Source organism: Chiloscyllium plagiosum, unplaced genomic scaffold, assembly GCF_037043375.1.
Source record: "Chiloscyllium plagiosum isolate Xiang-an unplaced genomic scaffold, Cpla_swu_hap1 HiC_scaffold_26, whole genome shotgun sequence".
NCBI lineage: Eukaryota > Metazoa > Chordata > Chondrichthyes > Orectolobiformes > Hemiscylliidae > Chiloscyllium > Chiloscyllium plagiosum.
In genome coordinates, this window is record NW_028270164.1 from 58,324,349 (window position 1) to 58,340,714 (window position 16,366).

General features: G+C 43.3%; 1 protein-coding gene across 3 annotated transcripts in view; it reads right to left on the reverse strand.

Annotated features, from left to right (window-relative positions):
• The window catches only part of LOC122562953 (voltage-dependent L-type calcium channel subunit alpha-1S-like), a 235,396-nt gene that overhangs the window by 144,814 nt on the left and 74,216 nt on the right, over nt 1-16,366 (reverse strand). For all 3 annotated transcript variants that reach the window (XM_087973777.1, XM_087973778.1, XM_087973779.1), the window contains one exon: nt 12,855-13,062. In XM_087973777.1, the coding sequence (XP_087829903.1) occupies nt 12,855-13,062 (208 nt within the window). The remainder of the gene's footprint in view (nt 1-12,854; nt 13,063-16,366) is intronic.

Below are 16,366 nucleotides of genomic sequence, written 5' to 3' on the forward strand. Positions count from 1 at the left end.
CCTTTTGTCCTGAATATATTTGTAAAAACCCTTTGGATTCTCTTTAATTCTTTTTGCCAAAGGTATTTCATGTCCCCATTTTGCCCTCCTGATTTCCCTCTTAAGTATACTCCTACTGCCTTTATACTCTTCTAAGGATTCACTCGATCTATCCTGTCTATACCTGACATATGCTTCCTTCTTTTTCTTAATCAAACCCTCAATTTCTTTAGTCACCCAGCATTCCCTATACCTACCAGCCTTCCCTTTCACCCTGACAGGAATATACTTTCTCTGGACTCTCGTTATCTCATTTCTGAAGGCTTCCCATTTTCCAGCTGTCCCTTTACATGCGAACATCTGCCCCCAATCAGCTTTTAAAAGTTCTTGCCTAATACCGTCAAAATTGGCCTTTCTCTAATTTAGAACTTCAACTTTTAGATCGGGTCTATCCTTTTCCATCACTATTTTAAAACAAATAGAATTATGGTCGCTGGTCCCAAAGTGCTCCCCCAATGACACCTCAGTCACCTGCCATGCCTTATTTCCCAAGAGTAGGTCACGTTTTGCACCTTCTCTAGTAGGTACATCCACATACTGAATCAGAAAATTGTCTTGTACACACTTAAGAAATTCCTCTCCATTTAAACCTTTAACAGTATGGCAGTCCCAGTCGATGTTTGGAAAGTTAAAATCCCAGACCTTGACTACCCTATTATTCTTACAGGTAGCCGAGATCTCCTTACAAGTTTGTTTCTCAATTTCCCTCTGACTATTGCGAGGTCTATAATACAATCCCAATAAGGTGATAATCCCTTTCTTATTTCTCAGTTCCACCCAAATAACTTCCCTGGATGTATTTCTGGGAATATCCTCCCTCAGCACAGATGTAATGCTATCCCTTATCAAAAATGTCACTCCCCCTCCTCTCTTGCCTCCCTTTCTATCCTTCCTGTAGCATTTGTATCCTGGAACATTAAGCTGCCAGTCCTGCCCGTCCCTGAGCCATGTTTCCATAATTGCTATGATATCCCAGTCCCATGTTCCTAACCATGCCCTGAGTTCACCTGCCTTCCCTGCTAGGCTCCTTGCATTGAAATAAATGTAGTTTAATTTATTCGTCCTACCTTGTCCCTGCCTGCCCTGACTGTTTGACTTACTTCCGATCTCAGCTGTACCCGTCTCAGATCGATCTCTTTCCTCACTATCTCCCTGGGTCCCACCCCCCCACCTTACTAGTTTAAATCCTCCCTAGCAGTTCTAGCAAACCTCCCTGTCAGTATATTAGTCCCCTTCCAATTTAGGTGCAATCCGTCCTTCTTGTACAGGTCACTTCTACCCCAAAAGAGATTCCAATGATCCAAAAATGTAAATCCTTCTCCCATACACCAGCTCCTCAGCCATGCATTCATCTGCTCTATCCTCCTATTCCTGCTCTCACTAGCTCGTAGTATTGGGAGTAATCCAGATATTACTACCCATGAGGACCTACTTTTTAAATTTCCGCCTAACTCTCTGTAATCTCCCTTCAGAATCTCAACCTTTTCCCTTCCAATGTCGTTGGTTCCAATGTGGACAATGACCTCCTGCTGGCCCCTCTCCCCCTCTCTGAGACATCCTTGATCCTGGCACCAGGGAAACAACACACCATTCTGCTTTTTCTCTGCTGGCCACAGAAACATCTGTCTGTACCTCTGACTACAGAATCCCCTAACACAATTGACCTCTTGGAACCCGACGTACCCCTCGTTGCCTAAGAGCCAGTCTCAATACCAGAAACCTGGCTGTTTGTGCTATGTTCCCCTGAGAATCCATCACCCCCTACATTTTCCAAAACAGCATACCTGTTTGAAATGGGTATATCCACAAAAGACTCCTGCCCTAGGTGCCGACCTCTCTTACCCTTCCTGAAGTTAACCCATCTATATGACTGTATCTGAGACTTCCCCTCTTCCTATAACTGCCATCCATCACATACTGTTGCTGTTGCAAATTCGTCATCGCTTCTCTCTGTCTCTCCAACCGATCCACTTGACCTGATAAGATTCGCATCCAACAGCATTTATGGCAGATATAATCCGCAGTAACCCTTAAACTCTCTTTAAACTCCCACATCTGACAAGAAGTACATATCACTGCAAAGGCCATTTTTGCTCCTTCACAATCTACAGACCCAGAAAATAACACCGTCTTATTCCTCTACAAACACTGCCCCAGGTTAAGTTAATAGTTACAGTTTATATTTTAAGTTTAATCAAGAGACTTATCTCCAAAAACATATCATCAAGAAAGAATCCACTATACTGACTACTGCAGCCTTTCTCTTGGACAGACTTAAAACCACAATTAACTTATCTGATTCTGTGCTGTGAACTTCACCCAACAGTTCATCCAAGATTAATTGTGAATTTCACTGTTTGTTAATTTTCCCAGATGCACTCTGATGTCCAGCGATACACGAATTCCAACAGCAAAGGCAGTAACTGTGCAGGTTCTCGTTTTCTTTCTCTCTCTCTCTCTCTCTCTCTCCTGCACTGTCCTCACCATGTGCTTCCTTTGCCTGCTCTTCCTTTAAAACTGCTGTTGTTTTGACTTTTTTTTTCCCAAAGTTCCAAAACAATGCAACAGCATATGAAACAGTAATTGCTGCTCCTGGAATTAGAGGAAATCACTTACACCTAAAATACCTCAAAAAAAGGAGCAGCTCTTACAGCCAGAGATTTTTTCCGTCCTCCATCTTGGATTCCTATAATACTATCCATACACAAGCAACCAGAGAAAGGAGGAGAACAAAACTCTTCCATTATATCAGACAGTTTCTCTCTCCACAGATGCAGCCAAAGCTGCTAAATTTCTCCATTGTTTTGTTTCTAATTTCTCTTGTATACTTTAAAAAGCCTCACAATGTATCCACCTGGCATTACTCAAAATTCATGGTCCCCCTATCAGTTTATAAACCGGAAAAGACAGCTGCAATGATATTTGTAAATTTGTCTCATCAGGACTCCCACAGGAACTGATGAGATTTGTGAATATCTTGGAGTGACCAGACCGTGTTTCAAGAAGGAGAAATACCCTGGTATTTGAGGGGAATCCCCAGGGTCATTCAAGCTTCCATTCTGAAGGCAGTATGCACAAAGCCAACTTGTATTCATTGAGTTTAAGATGAATATTAAATATGTGTGTTTTATATGATAGGGGAGTCTAATAGATACAAATGAACTATCGGCTCTGGTTGGAGTAATGACAGCCAAGATGATACAATATTCCAACCAGAATCAAATTTTTGGGAAGAAACCAGAGGGAATTCTACTGTATTCAGACAGTGTGACTGTGCTGCTCATAAACTCTAACTCTCTCTCCCAGGACTTATACTGATTTTTTAAAAATTTGCATGATTGTCTTTGATGACCAAGTGTGACCCGTAGAGAGTAGAGTGTGGCAGTTTGTTAAGTGTGGAAATTTAAGAATTAGTTGCTTGCCTTAGAATCTAGTACTAATTAATGCTCGTTCTTTGATAACATCATCTGTTTGGAACATAGGAACAAAAGAAAATGAAGAGGCCATTCAGTCAAGATCAGAGTGGTGCTGGAAAAGCACAGCAGGTCAGGCAGCATCCGAGGAGCAGGAAAATCGACGTTTTGGGAGCCTCTGCGGTGGAGAGATAAATGGGAGGGGGTGAGGCTGGGGAGAGGTAGCTAAGAGTGCAATAGGTGGATGGAGGTGGGGATGAAGGTGATAGGTTGGAGAGGAGGGTGGGTCTGATCCCCAGCATCTGCAGTCCTCACTTTCGCCCATTCAGCCTCTGAGCCTATTCCGGGCCAAGAGTATTTCGGCAGTAGGAGTATACTTAAGAGGGAAATCAGGAGGGCAAAACGGGGACATGAAATAGCTTTGGCAAATAGAATTAAAGAGAATCCAAAGGGTTTTTACAAATATATTCAGGACAAAAGGGTAACTAGGGAGAGAATAGGGCCCCCCCAAGATCAGCAAGGCGGCCTTTGTGTGAAGCCACAGAAAATGGGGACGATACTAAATGAATATTTTGCATCAGTATTTACTGTGGAAAGGGATATGGAAGATATAGACTGTAGGGAAATAGATGGTGACATCTTGCAAAATGTCCAGATTACAGAGGAGGAAGTGCTGGATGTCTTGAAACAGTTAAAAGTGGATAAATCCCCAGGACCTGATCAGGTGTACCCGAGAACTCTGTGGGAAGCTAGAAAAGTGATTGCTGGGCCACTTGCTGAGATATTTGTATCATCGATAGTCACAGGTGAGGTGCCGGAAGACTGGAGGTTGGCAAACGTGGTGCCACTGTTTAAGAAGGGCGGTAAAGACAAGCCAGGGAACTATAGACCAGTGAGCCTGACCTCGGTGGTGGGCAAGTTGTTGGAGTGATTCCTAAGGGACAGGATGTGCATGTATTTGGAAAGGCAAGGACTGATTCGGGATAGTCAACATGGCTTTGTACGTGGGAAATCATGTTTCACAAATTTGATTGAGTTTTTTGAAGAAGTAACAAAGAAGATTAATGAGGGCAGAGCAATAGATGTGATCCATATGGACTTCAGTAAGGCATTTGACTAAGGTTCCCCATGGGAGATTGATTAGCAAGGTTAGATCTCATGGAATACAGGGAGAACTAGCCATTTGGATACAGAACTGGCTCAAAGGTAGAAGACAGAGGGTGGTGGTGGAGTGTTGTTTTTCAAACTGGAGGCCTGTGACCAGTGGAGTGCCACAAGGATCGGTGCTGGGCCCTCTACTTTTTGTCATTTGCATAAATGATTTGTATGCGAGCATAAGAGGTACAGTTAGTAAGTTTGCAGATGACACCAAAATTGGAGGTGTAGTGGACAGCGAAGAGGGTTACCTCAGATTACAACAGGATCTGGACCAGATGAGCCAATGGGCTGAGAAGTGGCAGATGGAATTTAATTCAGATAAATGCGAGGTGCTGCATTTTGGGAAAGCAAATCTTAGCAGGACTTATACATTTAATGGTAAGGTCCTAGGGAGTGTTGCTTAACAAAGAGACCTTGGAGTGCAGGTTCATACCTCCTTGAAAATGGAGTCGCAGGTAGATAGGATAGTGAAGAAGGCGTTTGGTATGCTTTCCTTTATTGGTCAGAGTATTGAGTACAGGAGTTGGGAGGTCATGTTGTGGCTGTACAGGACATTGGTTAAGCCACTGTTGGAATATTGCGTGCAATTCTGGTCTCCTTCCAATCGGAAAGATGTTGTGAAACTTGAAAGGGTTCAGAAAGGATTTACAAGGATGTTGCCAGGGTTGGAGGATTTGAGCTACAGGGAGAGGCTGAACAGGCTGGGGCTGTTTTCCCTGGAGTGTCGGAGGCTGAGGGGTGACCTTATAGAGGTTTACAAAATTATCAGGGGCATGGATAGGATAAATAGACAAAGTCTTTTCCCTGGGGTCAGGGGGTCCAGAACTAGAGGGCATAAGTTTAGGGTGAGAGGGGAAAGATATAAAAGAGACTTAAGGGGCAACTTTTTCACACAGAGGGTGGTACGTGTATGGAATGAGCTGCCAGAGGATGTGGTGGAGGCTGGTACAATTGCAACATTTAAGAGGCATTTGGATGAGTATATGAATAGGAAGGATTTGGAGGGATATGGGCCGGGTGCTGGCAGGTGGGACTAGATTGGGTTGGGTTATCTGGTCGGCGTGGACGGGTTGGACCAAAGAGTCTGTTTCCATGCTGTACATCTCTATGACTCTATGACAGGGGACAGTGTCAAAATGTTGCACTATTAGTTAGTGAGTCAGCTCAGTCCGGCAGCAAGGAGGGACGGTATCTTGAAAGGGTCTGCAAATGAGGCTTTGTGGGTAGAGTTTAGAAATAAAAAGGGGGTAGTTACAGACCCAAAAATTTAATATACACCCCAAACAATAGAGAAGCAGAAATGTGAACAATTTACTGCAGAGTGTGAAACAATAATCAGGTAATTATATTAAGGGATTTCAACCACCCAAATATTAATTGGGATAGTCATAGCGTAATAGGTCTAGATGGGCAGATCTCTTGAAACATACTTTGAAGAGGTTTTGATTTCAACATATACAGAGGAGCCTCTATTATCCGAAGTACCCGGGCGGGGAGTATTTCGTTCGGTTAATTGAATTCTGGATAATCGAGCGCTGGATAACATTGTTTAGCCAGGCTTTGGGACCTTGTGATCTTGTTGGATAACCGATGCTGGATAATCGAGGTTCCTCTGTAAATGGTGCTACAAAGGTCAGTGCTGGACCAGATTCTGGGGAATGAAACCAGACAGGTGTTCAAGGTGATGCAGCTGGGGGAGCATTTTAGTGATAGTGACAGCAACGCCACACATTTTATGTTTGTTATAGAAAGCAGAAAGATGGTCAGCAAAAAGCTTTGAATTGCAGAAAGGCAGATTTTGTTAAAATAAAACAGGATCTGACCAAAGTAAACAGAGAACAACTACTTCAGAGTAAATCTACAGCAGAACTGAAGGGATCACATTCAAAATAAAACTGAATACAGGCCTTTTTGGGGTGTTAATGTAGGAGCAACAAGCCCAAAGAACTCTAAAAATATTCAGGATAAAAATATGGATATGAAGGAGGGGGTTTTAACTGGTGCAAGGAGAGCACATCAATGGAGCCCCAGTGGGAATATAGACAGTGCACAAAGGAACTTATGAAAACAATTAGGAAAACAAAGAGAGGGCATGAGATAACACTGGTGGGTAAGGTTAGGGAGGATCCCAAGATATTCTATAAGAATATTAAGGGGAAGAGAATAACCAGGAAACAATAAAGTCAATTAGGGACCAACAGGACAACGTGTGTGTGTGAAGCTGGCTGGTAGGGTGTTAAACGAGTACAGTCAGGTCTGTCTTAACTCAGGAAATGGAAGATGCAGGTACTTTGGGAAGAGTGATCGTGAGGTTCATGAGAAGATTGACATACAGAATATCAGAGTTTCCGACAGGTTTATAAGTGGACAAAACCCTTGTTCCAGCTGAGCCCTCTCACAGGCTGATCTGACAGACAAGCAAGGAAATTACAAGGGCCCTGACCCAAGTTTATAATTCCTCACTGACCATGGAGGAGATACCAGAGGACAGCTGATGTCATTCCCTTTTCAAGAAGGGTGGTAGAAATAAATCAGGGAGCTGCAGATCAATGAGTCTCACATCAGTGATCGTAGAATAGATCATAGAATCCCTACATGTGGGAGCAGGCTATTTGGCCCATCGAGTCCACACTGATCCTCTTAAGAGCCTTCCACCCAGACCCACTTCCCACCTAGCCTGCACAACCCTCGACACTACGGCACAGTCAATCCACCTAGCCTGCACAACCCTCGACACTACGGCACAGTCAATCCACCTAGCCTGCACAACCCTCAACACTACGGCACAATCAGTGGTGGGGAAACTACTGGAGAAAATTCTGAAGGAGAGAATTAATCCCTATTTAGAGAGGCAAGGTTTGATCAGGGGTGGCGATGCTTAACAAATTTGATTGAAATGTTTTGAGGAAGTGTTCAAATGAGGGTAGTGCAGTCGATGCGTAGTTTATATAGATTTCAGTAAAGCCTTTGACAAGATCCCACATGAGAGACTGTAAACAAGGTAAAAGTAAACATGGGATTCAGAGTGACTTGGCAAGGTGTATCAAAATTGGCTTTGTGTTAGGAGACAGAAGATGGTGATAGAAGTCTGTTTATGTGACTGGAGGCTGGTGTGCAGTACTAGAGGGATCAGTGCTGGGTTCCTTATCATTTGTGATTATATATAAACACTATAGAATAAAATTTGGGGGGTTGGGGGTTTGGGAGGGGGTGATAGGTGAGCTTGCAGATGACACGAAGACTGGCCAAGTGATTGACAATGAAGAAAGAGGTTAGGTTATTGGTCAGATGGGTAGGTCAGTGGCAGATGGAATTTAACTCTAAATGTGAGGTGATGCACTCTGGATGAAGGAACAAAACAAGGGAGTACTCAATGTAGGGCAAGGCAATAGGAAGCTCAGAGGAACAAAGGAATCTTAGGGTGATTATCCAAAGATCCTTGAAGGTGGCAAGGCAGGTTAATAGGGTACTTACCCTTACCAGACATGGCTTGGATTATAAGAGCAGGGAGGTTATGCTGGAGTTGGTTAGGACTTTGGTTAGACCACAGCTGTTCCCTTCAATTGAAGGTTCAAACACAAGGGGGCGTAATTTTAAAGTGAAAAGCAGGACATTTAGAGGGGATTTGAGGAATTTCTTTTTCACCCAGAGGTGGATGGGAATCTGGAATAAACTGTCAGGGAGGGTAGGTGAGGCAGGTAACTTCACATGCTTTAAAAATTTATAGCCTAAAGATTCTGTGTCTTAAGTTCTTATATTCCACAACCACCTGATGAAGGAGCAGCGCTCCGAAAACTAGTGCTTCCAAATAAACCTGTTGGACTATAACCTGGTGTGATGTGATTATTAACTAAATGCAAAGTGCTAGAGAAACTTAGCAGGTCTGGCAGCATACATGTAGAGAGAAAACAGCTAACGTTTTGAGTCTGGTGTGATGCTCTTTTCAAAACAAAGACATTAAAATAGATATGTAATTTCTCAGCCTTGGTGTGCAGGACATAATTTCAAAGCTGTGGATGATACAAAAGGTGTAAGAATTGGAAACTGAGATAGACAGTATGGAACTCCAAAACAATATCAATAAATTGGCATGGGTGAAGAGGTGTGGTTGGAAGAACACGAGTATAAAATAGAGCTACAATTCTAAAGGAGGTGCAGGAGCAGATGGCCTGTTGGTGCACAGGTCAATCAAAGTGACAGGACTGGTGGACAGAACAGTTAATAGAGCATATGGTATTCTCTGCTTTATTAATGGGGCATATAGTCTAAGATCAGAAAGGTTACGAAGAACTTGTGTATGACATCTGTGAGTCCTCAGCTTAAGCACTGTGTACAGTTTTGGGTGGTACACTATAGGAAGGATGGGAATGCACTGGACAGAGTACAGAAGGGTTGTCCAAAAGTGTTCTCAGGGATGAGAAATTTCAACTATGAGAATATATTAGAGAGGTTGGGACTGCTTTCCTTGGAGAGAATGCTAAGAATAAAATTGATTGAAGTTTTCAAAATTAAGCAGCCTGTATAATAGATAGGGAGAGACTGTGTTCCTGCACATAAAAGGACCAGGAATGAGGGAGCATAGATTTAAAGTAATTTGCAAATGTAGAAATGTGAGAAATCTTTATCAAACAAGTGGTTCAGGTCTGCGATATACTTACCTAGAAATGTCGTGAAGGCAGGTCCATAGCAGGTATTCAAGAGGGTATGAGATACAGTCATAGAGTCATAGGGATGTACAGCATGGAAACAGACCCTTCGGTCCAATCCATCCATGCCGACCAGATATTCCAACCCGATCTAGTGCCACCTGCCAGCACACAGCCCATATCCCTCCAAACCCTTCCTATTCATATACCCATCCAAATGCCTCTTAAATGTTGCAATTGTACCAGCCTCCACCACATCCTCTGGCAGCTCATTCCATACACATACTACTCTCTGCGTGAAAACGTTGCCCCTTAAGTCTCTTTTATATCTTTCCGCTCTCACCCTAAACCTATGCCCTCTAGTTCTGGACTCCCCGACCCCAGGGAAAAGACTTTGTCTATTTATCCTATCCATGCCCCTCATAATTTTGTAAACCTCTATAAGGCCACCCCTCAGCCTCTGACACTCCAGGGAAAACAGCCCCAGCCTGTTCAGCCTCTCCCTGTAGCTCAGATCCTCCAACCCTGGCAACATCCTTGTAAATCTTTTCTGAACCCTTTCAAGTTTCACAACATCTTTCCGATTGGAAGGAGACCAGAATTGCATGTAATATTCCAACAGTGGCTTAACCAATGTCCTGTACAGCCACAACATGACCTCCCAACTCCTGTATTCAAGACTCTAACCAATAAAGGAAAGCATACCAAACGCCTTCTTCACTACCCTATCTACCTGCGACTCCACTTTCAAGGAGGTATGAACCTGCACTCCAAGGTCTCTTTATTCAGCAACACTCCCTAGGACCTTACCATTAAGTGTATAAGCCCTACTAAGATTTGCTTTCCTAAAATGCAGCACCTCGCATTTATCTGAATGCCTATCTGGTCCAGATCCTGTTGTAATCTGAGGTAACCCTCTTTGCTGTCCACTACACCTCCAATTTTGGTGTCATCTGTAAACTTACTAACTGTACCTCTTATGCTCGCATCCAAATCATTTATGCAAATGACAAAACATAGAGGGCCCAGCACCGATCCTTGTGGTACTCCACTGGTCACAGGCCTCAAGTCTGAAAAACAACCCTCCACCACCACCCTCTGTCTTCTACCTTTGAGCCAGTTTTGTATCCAAATGAGATACAGAACCTGAGTTCTCCCTGTATTCCATGAGATCTAACCTTGCTAATCAGTCTCCCATGGGGAACCTTGTCGAACGCCTTATTGAAGTCCAAATAGATCACATCTACTGCTCTGCCCTCATCAATCCTCTTTGTTACTTCTTCAAAAAACTCAATCAAGTTTGTGAGACATGATTTCCCACACACAAAGCCATGTTGACTATCCCGAATCAGTCCTTGCCTTTCCAAATACATGCACATCCTGTCCCTCAGGATTCCCTCCAACAACTTGCCCACCACCGAGGTCAGGCTCACCGGTCTATAGTTCCCTGGCTTGTCTTTATCGCCCTTCTTAAACAGTGGCACCACGTTTGCCAACCTCCAGTCTTCCGGCAACTCACCTGTGACTATCGATGATACAAATATCTCAGCAAGAGGCCCAGCAATCACTTCTCTAGCTTCATTGTTTCTATTTAACTAATGTGCAAGAGTACAGGAAAAAGACAAGGGATTGACACTCATTTGAAGAGCTAGTGCAGACATAATGGGCCAAATTGCCTTCTTCTTCAATAACAATCCTGCAAGGCTGCACTAATTGATTCCAGCCCTTTCCCAAAGACTGTCAGGCCAACTTGCCATATTGTTCCTGTTTACTTTTTCCCTCTTTCCATTTGTCAGTTTCCAATCTGCTGCGATTGTAGTAGAATTTGCACAATCCTAACTATTGCAGTCATTACCCCCATCACGGTCTCTCTTAGAACCCTAGGGGTGTAAGGCAATCAGGTCTTGGGGAATTTGTTGAATTTTAGTTTCATTTTCTGTTGACACAAACAACAAAAACACAATAACAAAGTAATTATCTATAAAATCTAAACTTTCACTAGCTCTTGTGAAAATGCATCAACCTCAGAAATTAACTCTTACCACCGAAGCACTTGGGTTGTTAAGTGTATCTGGCATCTCATTTCTTTTTAAACTTAATCTAGTATATATATTCTCTTGGCTGAGGGATCAACATTTTACTTTTCGGACCTTTTACATCCACCAAAGGGATCAACCTGAGCCTTGTTTTGGTGTTTCCATCTGATAGGCAGCACCTTGAACAAGGCAGCATGCCCTGAGGACTCCATGTAGAAACATACAACGTAAAACAGCACTAGGCCATTCGGCCTTTCAAGCTCAACCCACCATAGCTAACCAACCTACTCAGTACCATGTCTCTGCTATCGCCTCTTTGATCCCCTTAGCCCTAAGAATGATATTGAACTCCTTCTGGAAAACATTTAATATTTTGCCCTGTGCCGCACAGAATTCCATAAGATCACCACTCTCTGGGTGAAGAGATTTACACTTGTCTCAGCCCGCAATGGCCATTCCCCTAAACTGTGACCTCTGGTTCTGATATCCCTGAGTGTCAGCAACATTCACTCTCTCCAGTCCTGTTTGAATTTCATAGGTGTCCATGAGATCACCTCTCATTCTGCTAAACTACAGTAAATATACTGCTAAAAGGTCTAGTCTCTCTTCATACATCAGTCCTGCCATCCCAGGAATCAGTCTGGTAAACCTTTGTTGCATTCCCTCATCGTCAGAAGATCATTCCTCAGGTAAGGAGACCAAACTACCCACTATACTTCAGCTATGGTTTCACCATGACATTGTGCAGTGAAAACATCTCTGCTCTTGTACTCAAATCCTCTTGTTCTGAAGGCCAACATACTGTTTGTCTTCTGTGCTGCTTGCTGCACTGCATGCTTGCTTTCAACAAGGGATACACTGGGACACCCAGGTCACATTGCATCTGCCTCTTTGCCAATCCATTGCCATTCAGACAATAATCCATCTCCCAGTTTTTCTTACCAAAGTGGATAACCTCATATTAATCCATATTATACTGTATCTGCCAAGCATTTGTCCACTCACTCAACTTGTCCAGATTACACTGCAGCATCTTTGCACTCTTATCACAGTTCACACTCCTGTCCAGCTTTGTGATATCTGCAAACCCAGTGAAATTGGATTTGGTTCCCTATCTAAACCATTAATATAAAATTGAATAGCAGGGGGTCCAAGCACTCATCCCTGTGGTACCAACTGGCTGCCACTCAGAAACGAGGTAAAAACAATGACTGCAGATGCTGGAAGCCAGATTCTGGATCAGTGGTGCTGGAAGAGCACAGCAGTTCAGGCAGCATCCAAAGAGCAGCGAAATCGACGTTTTGGGCAAAAGCCCTTCATCAGGAATAAAGGCAGGGAGCCTGAAGCGTGGAGAGATAAGCTAGAGGAGGGTGGGGGTGGGGAGAAAGTAGCATAGAGTACAATGGGTGAGTGGGGGAGGGAAACAGACCAGTTTACATCAGCCTGGATTCAGTCTCAACTCTCAGCAGTGGGGCTTGAATTCCCAAACACCTGCTCGAATCACCATCAAATATGCAATTACACTCAGCAAGACAGAGGGATTCATGCAACCCAATACTCACCTGGAACACACTCAGCAGTGCCTGAGGAAAGTTATCAAATGTACTCCTTCGCACAACCATGTCATCAAAGTTATACTTTCCACCAAACAGTTGCATCCCCAGCAATGAGAAGATGATGATGAACAGGAAGAGGAGAAGGAGTAAGGATGCAATGGAACGGACTGAGTTCAGCAGGGAGGCAACCAGGTTACTCAGAGAAGTCCAATACCTGAGCAAGAACAAAGTGAGACAATGAGATGAGCAAAACAGGAGAGGTAGTCCCAACTAAATATTTACTCTATACACTGAGGGAACAGGAACTCATGCAGGTAAACCATGGAACCCTGTCTATTGACTGGCAGAAGGAACACAGCAAATTGCAGCAAGCTATTAAAATAAATGCAATGTTGGCCTTTGCTGCAAAGGGATTCAAATATAAATCACCATAATTGTGCAGTGTCAGTCTCCATATCTAAAGAAATATCAGCAATTATATAAAAATATACAATGTACAACACACCAACAATAAGAATGTAGAACAGATTGCCACAAGAGCTCTGCTTCCAGAAGCTGCTCTTTATAGGTTTTGTCAGCTTGTTGCCATTTGGTCCAGATGGACTGTTTAAAGTGGGTTTTGTATCCACGAGGAACTGATGAGTGAAGCAAGTAAATTACAGCAGCAGAAACATTGGAGGCTATAAAGCCCATTATCCCCACACAGACTCTCGACAAGAGAGCAGCTCAGCTAGTCCCACTCCTCTGCCTGTTCTGTATTGACCTATAGTTATTTCTTCTTCAGCTGCTTATCCAATAGGTCTGTGTAGGATGAAGAAACATTATGGGGATCTCTGCCACACCCCATGTCCAATGGCAGGCCATTGGAAGCCAGCAGTGGCCTTGGAAACAAATCAGTCATAGAGTGACTTCCTATGCATCCAAACATGAAAGCAGCAGCGTTATTCTGGACATTCCAACCTGCAGTGTGACCAGTGACAGAGTGATATCACAAATTACAAGGTGAAGCAGTAACGACAAGTAATGAACCTGGACCATCTAAAACAAAACCATAAACGTCAATGTAGAATGGGAAAATGAATTTCTGTTTACCACTGTAATTGGTAAGAGCGTGTGCCTTATGTGTCACTCAAGTATATCAATAAGTAAAAAGGAATTTGGTTGTACAGTAAATTCAAAGATCATTTTCTCTGGACCCGTGAGGTTTAGATTCAGAAAATTGAGGAAGGTTGAAGGTCGTTTTGAAAGCCATTTTGTTTGAAGCCAGCAAAAAAAAACTCATATCTGCACTGAAACATCATTTTGTAATTGTCATCTTTTTCATAAAACATAAGACCTCATTCACAGATAGCATCATTATTAAAGAAGAAATTACTCTGGCCATCGACTCTTTAATTAAAAAGTTTAAGAACAAGGAAGAAATAACAAGAATTAATAAGAAATGAAATTAAATCAATCATAAGAAATGAAGTAGGGTCAGGTGGTGCAGAACCTGTGTGGGTAGGATTGAGGAACCCCTGCAAAGGTTAAAAAAAACATTAATGGAGTTATGTACAGGCCTCCAATCAGTAGTCAGGAACTGGGGCACAAGATACACCAGAAGACAGAAAAGGTGTGCAGGAAAGGCAAAGTTACAGTGATCATGGGGGATTTCCAGATACAGGGGGACTGGGAAAACCAGGTTGGTAGTGGATTACAAGAAATGGAATTTGTGGAATGTCTATGAGATGGCTTTTTGGAGCAGCTTGTGGTGGAGCCCACTAGGGAGCAGGTGGTACTGGATTTAGTGTTGTACAATGGGGTAGACTTGATAAGGGAGCTTAAGGTGAAGGAACCCTTAGGAAGCAGGGATCATAATATGATCGAATTTACTCTGCAATTTGAGAGGGAGAAGGTAGAATCAGGGCTAACGGTATTACAGCTGAATAAAAGCAACTACACAGGCACAAGGGAGGAGCTGGGTAGAATTGACTGGGAGAGCAGCCCAGCAGGAAAGACAGTGGAACAGCAATGGCAGGGGTTTCTGGGAGTAATTCAGGAGACACAGCAGAGCTTCATCCTGAGGGAAAAAGAAGCCTGGTACAGGGAGGGTGAGGCAGCCATGGCTGACTGGGGAAGTCAGGGATAGCACAAAAACAAAAGAGAAAGCACATAATGTGGCAAAGGGCAGTGGGAAACTAGGGGATTGAGAAACTTACAAAGACCAACAAAGGAGAGGCAAAAGAGAGGCAAAAGTGAACTTTGGGCCACTGGAAAATGATGCTGGAAGAAAGTAGTGGGGAACAAGGAAATGGCTGTGGAACTGAATAATTACTTCATGTCAGTCTTCACACTGGAAGACTCAAGTAATATTCCAAAAATTCAAGAGAGTGAGGGGGCTTGGCTGAGTATGGCGGCCATCATTAAGGAGAAGATGCTAGAAAATCTTAATGGCCTGAAGGCAGATAAATCACCTGGACCAGATGGACTGCACAACAGAGTTCGAAGGGAGATAGCTGAAGAGATAGCAGAGGCATTAGTGATGATCTTTCAGGAGTGATTAAAATCAGGGAAGGTGCGAGGGGACTGAAGGTTGGCTAATGTTGGAAGATAGACTGTAAGTAGAAGCCTGGAAACAATACATGCGTGAGTCTGATATCAGTGGTGGATAAATTGTTGGAGGTGATCCTGGAAGATAGGATTTACATGCATTTGGAGAAGCAAGGATTGATTAGGGATAGTCAGCATTGTTTTGTGTCTCATAAACGTTAATGAGTTTTTGGCACAGTGGTTAGCACTGCTGCCTCACAGCGCCAGAGACCCGGGTTCAATTCCCGCCTCAGGCGACTGACTGTGTGGAGTTTGCACGTTCTCCCCGTGTCTGCGTGGGTTTCCTCCGGGTGCTCCGGTTTCCTCCCATAGTCCAAAGATGTGCAGGTCAGGTGAATTGGCCATGCTAAATTGCCCGTAGTGTTAGGTAAGGGGTAAATGTAGGGGTATGGGTGGGTTACGCTTCGGCGTGTCGGTGTGGACTTGTTGGGCCGAAGGGCCTGTTTCCACACTGTAATGTAATCTAATCTAACCAAAAAGATTGATGACAGCATAGTAGCATTTGTTGTTTACTTGGATTTTAGTAAAGCCTCTGACTAATTAGTAAAGTTAAATCACATGGGATTCAGGCTGAGCTTGCCAAATTGAATATAAAGTGGCATTATGGTGGGTGACAGAGGGTGATGGTGGATGGTTGTTTTACAGACTGGAGTCCTGTGACCAGCAGTGTTCCACAGGGATCAGGACTGGATCTACTTTTGTCTGTCACTTAGAAAAATGATTTGGATGAGAATATAGGAGGCATGACTCCAAAATTGGTGGTATAGACATTGAAGAAAGTTATTTAAAATTACAAATGGATCTTGATCAATTGGGTCAATGGGTTGAGAAGTGGCAGATGGTGTTTAATTTGGATAAATGTGTGGTATTGCAAAGCTAAGAGGACCTTGGCATGATCTATAAAGCAAGGGAGAAATAGAGAGAGAAAG